This window comes from Neodiprion pinetum, chromosome 1 (assembly GCF_021155775.2).
Source record: "Neodiprion pinetum isolate iyNeoPine1 chromosome 1, iyNeoPine1.2, whole genome shotgun sequence".
NCBI lineage: Eukaryota > Metazoa > Arthropoda > Insecta > Hymenoptera > Diprionidae > Neodiprion > Neodiprion pinetum.
In genome coordinates, this window is record NC_060232.1 from 18,047,622 (window position 1) to 18,056,452 (window position 8,831).

The window sequence follows — 8,831 nt, forward strand, 5'->3', positions numbered from 1 at the left end:
CAACTCTATCTTTGTCAAGTGTGTGTGTGTGTGTGTGTGTGATCGAAAGAAGAAGAAACATGGATTCCGAAAAGTGTTCGAAATTAATACAAATCATGGAAACGGCGTTCAAGATTTTATCTGAAAAATCGTCACCGGCAGAAATTGCAAAATGGATTCGATTCGGAACCCAAAATACCAGGCTTTTGAATAAAATCTTACGGAACAACGCCTCAACGATCGGGGAGAAGACAAGAATTTTGACTACAATTGGAATTCTGAAATCGTTGACAGTCAAATTTCAACAATTTCAAAAAGTAGGTGACGGATTACGAAGCCGACGAAGAAGCGATCGAGTACGGTGGGAATATTTGGAGACAGCTTTCGAGAGTCAAATTCGAACGGGAGCCATTATCAATCTGTGGCATAAAGATTTGAACAGGTTTTTGGAAGATGCGAAACACCTCGTCGTTGCAAGACTGAAGAAAATGCTACGAAAAGTGGGAAGTTTAAAAGCAAACTGTGTCTTGTGTTGTAAATTCAATATAACGAAAAACGCTGAACATGTTGAGGAAATAAAATATTTTAACACCAGAAACCAAATCATCCTCCAGCCAGCTCACATACACGGGTATTTCGAAGAGAACGTAAAGCAAAAAGTGCTGGCCAAGGTGGAAGATTTTCAAGAGAGAGACTCTGGTTTGTAAAGAACAATGTTGATCGCGTGGATCAACATCGAGTGTCACGCATCGATTTCTCGAAATAAGTCCGTCGAATCGATATTTCGACCCGCCAATCCCCACCCTCCCAATTATTAGCGAGATCGACAGGTGAGACCAGAGCTCTGCCTCTTTCGTTCCGGGGTCGTCAACCGAGCAGGTTCTAATCAGAAGCGTGTTCGTGGGTCATCCGTGAGGTCCCAACTCGTCCTGGCCAGGCAAATACAGAGACCCGAATCTCCTCCTAGTTCAAGGGCAAGGAACGTGACGAGATCGCCCAATTCGCCGATCAGCAGACCTCGGAACAAGGGAAAGAGCCAACGTGGGAAACGCCGCCGACATAAGATAAGCACTCCTCATTCTTGTATGAACGAAATGGTTCCTGAGTGTTTGAATGCGAACGGGACGGGTCATCTATCTCATGTATAAAAATCTTTGGTGTGTGAAGGAGTGTGTATGACGTTAGGGAATGTATGCGTGAATGGTTTATGTACAAAAAACAAGATATTTGTTCCTCATTCCAAAATCAATATATGAAACTGATAATTTTGTTGAATGTATGCGTGAATGGTTCATGTACAAAAAGAGTGTGACGTGAGGGAATGTATGCGTGAATGGTTTATGTACAAAGAACAAGATATTTGTTCCTCATTCCAAAATCAATATATGAAACTGATAATTTTGTTGAATGTATGCGTGAATGGTTTATGTACAAAAAGAGTGTGACGTGAGGGAATGTATGCGTGAATGGTTTATGTACAAAGAACAAGATATTTGTTCCTCATTCCAAAATCAATATATAAAACTTATAATTTTGTTGAATGTATGTGTAAATGGTTTATGTACAAAAAACAAGATATTCGTTCCTCATTCCAAAATAAATATATAAAACTTATAGGTTGGTCGCTGACCGAAATAATCAATTTGACTGTAGTTATCAACAAGTACGTGCCACTGCGAGGCGGTGTGTTCACATACACACCACTACCCAAAGATATTCAAGATAAGAAGGCTGTCGTCAACATCCGCAACAGCAACTCATATTGCTTTCTATGGTCGGTCACCGCAGCCCTCTTTCCGACCAACAACACAAATCCCAATGAAATTATTCATATCCACATTTCAGCTCAGTGCTACAATACGACGGTTTGCATTTTCCAATGTCTTTGGACCAGATTCCAAAATTTGAGAAACTTAACAAACTTTCAATTAACGTTTACGGTATAGACAGTGCGGAAAAACAAAAGCGTAGTGAAATTGTACCCATTTATTTGAGTCGAAACAAGTCTGATAAGCCTACAATCCATCTTTTAGTAATAGAGTCTGAAAACGACGGCGATAACGATGATAGTATGGAAAATATTGAAAAGAATGTAACACATCATTTTGCATGGATTCGGAATTTATCACGGCTGACACGTTCCCAAATTTCTAAACATAAAGGTCGTACATGGTTGTGCGATAGGTGTCTATCACACTTCCAATCTGAAAGGTGTTTGATCAAGCACAATGTAGATTGCATGAATTTGAATAAAACCGAAGTTATTCTACCTACAGAGGAGGAAAAAATTCTCAAATTTAAAAATTTCAAGCACAAAGAAACCGTTCCGTTCTGCGTTTACGCAGATCTAGAATGTTCATTGCAACCCACACATAAAAGTTTTGGGGAAAATAGAACAATTTATCAGAAGCATCTTCCGTATAGTATAGCTTACTATTTGCATTGCGCGTTTGACGATTCGCTTTCAAAATTCAAAATTAATCGCGGGGAAACTTGCATCCAATGGTTTGTGAACGAGTTGAAGGAATTGGCACATTCGTTAGAGGTATACTACAAGACTGTTGTACCGATAGAACCACTAAATTTCAATCAGATCAACGAATTTGATTTGTCAGCGGTCTGTCATATTCGTGAAAAACCGTTTACGCCCACAGACGTGAAACATGGGGATCACTGTCATTTCACGGGAAAGTACCGTGGTGCTGCTCACCGCAGCTGTAATCTAAATTACCAAAATTTGCACACCATCCCAGTGATATTCCACAATTTTTCGAGTTACGATTCGCATTTTCTGAGCAAAGCCCTGGGTACGTCATTCGAAGGTACTGTTAAACTATTACCTGTCAACAACGAAAAGTACATTTCCTTCACTAAATTCGTTAAGGGAACGGATGTAACGTTCCGTTTCATAGATTCGTACCGTTTCATGCCTGGCAGCCTCGATAAATTATCATCGTATCTGGACGATTGCCGAAAAACAATAACACGTAAATTCTGCAGTAGCTTGAATAAATTTCGGTTATTGACTAGGAAAGGTGTCTTCCCGTACGAATACATAGACAGTTGAGATAAGCTCGAGGAGGAACATTTACCAGCCAAAGAACAGTTCTATTCGAAATTGAACGACCGGAATATATCAGACGACGATTACGCACACGCGTGCGACGTATGGCAAACTTTTAACGTCCAAACTTTGGGAGAGTATTCGGACTTGTATTTACAGACGGATGTGTTTTTACAGGCTGACGTTTTCCAAAATTTTCGACAGAATTGTTGGACGACGTACAAACTGGACCCGTTACATTACTACACAGCGCCCGGTCTGTCGTTTGATGCAATGTTAAAATGTACAGGCATCGAACTCGAGCTTCTCACCGACATAGTCATGGTTATGTTTATCGAAAAAGGTATTCGTGGTGGTGTAGCACAGTGTTCGAACAGATATGCAAAGGCCAACAACAGGTACATGGAAGAAGAATTCGATCCTGAGATCGAAGAATCTTATCTCATGTACTTTGACGTCAATAATTTGTACGGTGCAGCTATGAGCTTTGCTCTGCCATACAGTTTCTTCGAATAGGTATCAGACTTCAGACAATGCGACGTTCTCACCATCTCGGACGATGCGGAGTTTGGTTACGTGCTGGAGGTAGATTTGTAATATCCTGCCGAACTGCATGAAACTCATAAGGACTTACCATTGTGTCCGGAGCACTATGTACCTCCGATTTTGACCAATAAACAGCTAAGATTGACGCCCACGCTATTTTCCAAGAAAAACTACGTTGTTCACTACAGGGTTTTGAACCAATGCTTACAATTAGGCTTAAAATTACTCAAAATTCATAGAGTTCTCAAATTCAGGCAAACCCGGTGGCTCAAAAAATATATAGATTTGAATACCGATTTGCGGAAAAAATCTGACAACGAATTTGAGAAAAATTTTTACAAGCTAATGAACAACGCAGTTTTTGGCAAAACTATGGAAAATGTTAGGAAGTATAGAGATGTCAGGCTGATCACGAAATGGGATGGAAGATACGGTGCTAGAGCTACCATAGCCAAACCCAATTTTCACAGCTGCACCGTTTTCGACAAAGATATAATTATCGTTGAAATGAGTAAGACGAAAGTCAAGTTGAATAAACCATTGTACGCAGGTTTCTCCATCATGGATCTGGCTAAAACATATATCTATGATTTTCATTACAATTACATTAAGCAGAAATTCGTCAAGCGAGCAAAATTAATGTACACGGATATCGACAGTTTGATTCACAATTTTACCGTCCCCGACATATACAAACACATGAAGGAGGACTTGCACAAATTCGACACGTCGGATTATCCTCTTGACAACGTTTACGGAATACCTCGAGGAAACAAAAAAGTTCTCGGCTTGATAAAAGACGAGAATAACGGGAAAATCATGTCGGAATTTGTAGGGTTACGAGCTAAATTGTACGCATTCCGAGTCTTGGGAGATGGAAAAGACAACAAACGTGCCAAAGGTGTTAGAGGATCAGCGTTAAGAAAAATAACCTTCAACGATTATTTGAACTGTGCGTTGAAACGTGAAAATCTATCCTCAAATCAGCATTTGATCATGAGTCGAAAGCACGAGGTATATACCGTAGAACAGCAGAAAGTAGCACTAAGCTGGAATGACGACAAGCGGATCGTGTTTCAAAACACGACCGATACGCTTCCGTGGGGTCACAAGCCTGCACCGTAGCTTCATAAATTACCGTAATCTGTGTAGGACTTAATTTATAACAGTACCATGATGTATAAAGTATTATTATTATTATACGGGGCTTAATTTTTACAACTGTACCATGATGTATAAAATATTATTACGTAGGATGGTTAATAAGAACGCTCCGAAGTATAAAAAAATTGTACAACGATGCATATGTCTGTTGATTGTCTAAAAAACAAAGATGCATACTTGTCATGTGTCGGGTATAAAATAAAGAGACACATACGTTCTTACAAAAAAATTCATTTATTCAAAAGTTACATGTCCGATTCGTTTATCCAACTGTAATGTGTTGTAACCAATTTTTTTGAGGGTAAAACGGTATAACAATAATTGGTTACCCTACGGCGCAGTCACTAACCTAACTTATTAGATAGAGAGAGATACTAAGGGAGAAAGATACGATTGTTGGGCGCCAGACGCACATGCGTCAAAAATAGATAATTAGAGAAAAAGACAAAGGTAAAGGTAACAGATAAAGGTAAGGTCAGGTTCTACGACGGTTTTGCACAGTTCGCTCAGAGAGACAAGATAATAGTAGAGGGGCGGAGTCGAATCCAATAGATAAAATAAGAAACAGGTTAAGCAGGAATAATATCAAATATATTAAACAAGAAGCGATAAGTTTAATGACAAGCAAGTAGCTAAAGAGGTTGCGATACAATTACGATAAATGCGATAATTAACAATATTTACAGCCAGAGAAAGGTTAAGCGAGGGAGTTAACAAATAACGGAACGTTTTCCGAATAAGCGGGAAATAAGCGCAAGCTCGCGGTACTAAAGGTAATGATTAACACGGTTTTAAGATAGATAGGCAGAACAGAAAAGATATACTGTACTTGAATTAAGCGGTAAGCAAATGAATCATAAAATAGGAGAAGCGATTATAAACACATGCGAAATACAACAGTTGTGATAGTTATCACATCACCAGAATGATCAGAAATAAGCAGACAGGGAATTATGAATTACAAGGTAAATTCAAGCGACAGGTCAAATAGAAAATTATCATAAAATATAGAGAATAACAGATAATACGTAATCTATAGTTTGCGGTAAGTGCGAGAGAAAGAGAGATAATATTCGGTACGATAAAAGGCAATTCAAGATAAGACAAACAATATTCAAGATAATTAATATGCAACGTACGGCAAACCAAATAGACTACGGACAACTACGATCAGCGATATTAGCGAAGAAAATAGTGAAAAAGATGTTATGCGATACGGCACAATACTCCAATGTCAAATGAACGACGAGCGGGACCGCGCAGCGATATAAGATCGCTTCCGCGGTACACTCACTAAGATACGATGATCAACGATAATAGGTAAAGAGACAGATAGAAACTAATCAGAGAAAATATAACAAAATGGCAATGCTCAGTAGCTAAGATAAAAATTGATCCTTCAACGGAACGCGCTGCTAGACAGCGATATTAGACATTCAAATATTCTAGAAAAAAAAGATAATAAGATAAAGCGATAGTCACTACAATGCGTAAGTAATAGTCAACCAGTCGCGAAGTTACTGGCAATGAGACAGAGAAAGGGACAAGATAAGAGATAAGAGAGAATAAGGTACGAGCCCAGGTGGCTCAAGCAGACCAACTGCAAGATAAAGAGAAAAGATACGAGCCCAATTGGCTCAAGCAGACCAACTGCAAGGTAAAGAGAGAAAGAGATAAAGGTAAAGGTACGATATATTGCAAGTAACCTCGTGGCTTCACAAAATAGAAAAGGAACCTCACTTACGTAAAAGAAGATATAGCAGGTACTAGCAAATGCGGTATAATAGCGAGAACTAAGTACGGTGATAGCAGTAATGGCACTAAATATGACGATAGCACGTCGTTGCGATTCAGGAACTGAACGTAGAGTGACGAGATGAGCGATGATCCTGATTTTCGTCGAGCTGCTGTCACGTGACTCTTCCTCAAATTTGCGGTATTTCAATTGGACCAGCAGTTCGCGTGGCCTGGTCCACGGATAGGCGGCGATAATCCCTCGCCGCTTGTTTTTCTTTTCCCTCGACGACAGGTATCGAGGTATGGGGACGTCGGAAGGTGATTAGAGATGTTTTCCTGCAGCTATGCGGTATCGTTGGTGAAAGGGGGGGGGGGGGGGGGGGGGGGGTCGTACTGCTCATGTCTTGCGATATTGAGGTGTGCGGCAATGTTACGTCACCGGTCTCCTGGACTTGCGACAGACTGTAACTCACTCCTTGCTTTACTGGTACTCCCCGTTGTAGCTATTTTGTCGGCGCTGCATCCCGGCCCTCGCTCATCGAAGCCCTCATGCCGGAACGATCTGGTGGTGATGGCCCTCAACCCGGATCCCCACACTAGATCCACCAGATCCACGTGGTTAGCACATCATTAGCCTATTCCACGCCGCAGTCCTTCGATAGGACGGTTCGTGAAGAGAAAACCGTCTTCTATTGGATAGTCAACGACTTAGTAGATGTCAGGGTCGGTTCACCTCCAGGCTGATAAGTATCGTCGACGGGAGGCTTTGTTGTGTTTTTGACGCACAGCCCTGTACGCCGCCTAACGATGCATCCGAGCGGTAGAAGCATTCGTTCGTGGTTCGGCTCCTGGCCGATAAGTCTCAAATAGTTGGAGGTGCTGTTTGTGCATCACGCACGACCCTGTTCGACAACTAGATAAGCATCCATCGGGAGTGGTTTCAGCGGTATTCGTTCATCTGTAGTCGGTGGTGGTCGATGTTGAGCTGGTACGTGACCCCTGTCAGGCCGTGTCCTTGTATCTTGACGCGAAGGTCTCGCGGATGGTTCTCGAAGAGCATTACAGAATTAGAAAATAGCATACAATTAGCTTAGTACAGAGAATTCAACTTCAAGATAATTAGTCGTTCATTTTTGGAGTATTGGCCTCAGACGTGCTTTCGTTATTTTTAGCGATATTTGTACGTAGGGAAGTGTGATAATTAAACAAAGTGACGGGGTACGAAATACCACGTCACAGTGTATTGTCAAAACCTAACCATTCAACGAATATTTTTCTTCCACGCTTCTTGAGCACCTTCTCCACCAGATAGATATTCGGATGTTTGACCTTAAGGAGCTCTTGTTCGTAGAAACCACCAGCGATGGGTTGATCTCGGTAGTCTTTGAGCTTGTACGTCACAGGATGAGTATTTTCCACTCGACTTATCGTGAATATTTCAGTCGTCCAATTGGGAGTGTGACCTTTCTCGAAAACATTTTTGAATTTGCTGATTCGAACTTTGTCGCCAGATTTGAATTTTGCCGATATGGTAGGTATCGCTTGAAGCCCTCGGTACGCCTGACGTAATAACAGTCTCTCGTTTGCAACGGTGACATCCGACGGTTTCATTCTTATGGTTCGGTGTTTGGCGTTGTTGTAAGCCGAAACCAAATCAGATAAGATATCGAGCCACTTGAAGCTTCCTTGCATGCTGAACCGTGTCCACATTTTACCTTTCAGAGTGCGATTCAAACGTTCACAGATCGAAGCCTTCAAATTACTGTACGTGGAGTAAAGTTTGATTCCGTAGCGTGTCATAAGCGATTCGAATTTCGAGTTGTAAAATTCCGTTCCTCTATCGACGTGTAAATTTTTCGGCACCCGTCCTTCGACAAGCACAGATTCCATTGCCTTCGTAACATCATCTCCAGACTTGCTCTTTATCGGTATAGCCCACGCATACTTTGAAAAGATATCAATGACTGTGAGCATGTACTTGTAAACTTTGTTTTGTCCAGCGTACAACGTCATATCAACAAGATCCGCCTGCCAGGTCTTGTCGATGCCGCGCACGGCTACACGTCGACGTGGGTAATTCCGGCGTGCAGGTTTATGCAGTTCCGTCACCAGTGCTTGCTTTTTCTCATTCATGTTCCAACGCTATTAGTCTGGTGTCCAATTTGAAAATGATTTCTGCGTTTCGAGTCGACAAGTCTCTGTCTGTTTTAAAGCCTGTGTAGAAGGTATCCAAGGCTTTCTCCGTGGTGATCTCCAAAGCTTTGATCATTTGATCGAGGTTGTCGATTTGTTTTCACAGCACGCTGAATTTTCGTCCCAAGGTTTTTAAGTTACAGCATTG

General features: G+C 41.2%; 1 protein-coding gene across 1 annotated transcript; it reads right to left on the minus strand.

Moving 5' to 3' along the window:
• Positions 1-7,723: 7,723 nt before the first annotated feature.
• LOC138191389 (uncharacterized) lies at positions 7,724-8,101 on the minus strand. Its single transcript, XM_069138136.1, has one exon. The coding sequence runs from the start codon at positions 8,099-8,101 to the stop codon at positions 7,724-7,726; it is 378 nt and encodes a 125-aa protein (XP_068994237.1).
• Between the last annotated feature and the right edge of the window lie 730 nt (positions 8,102-8,831).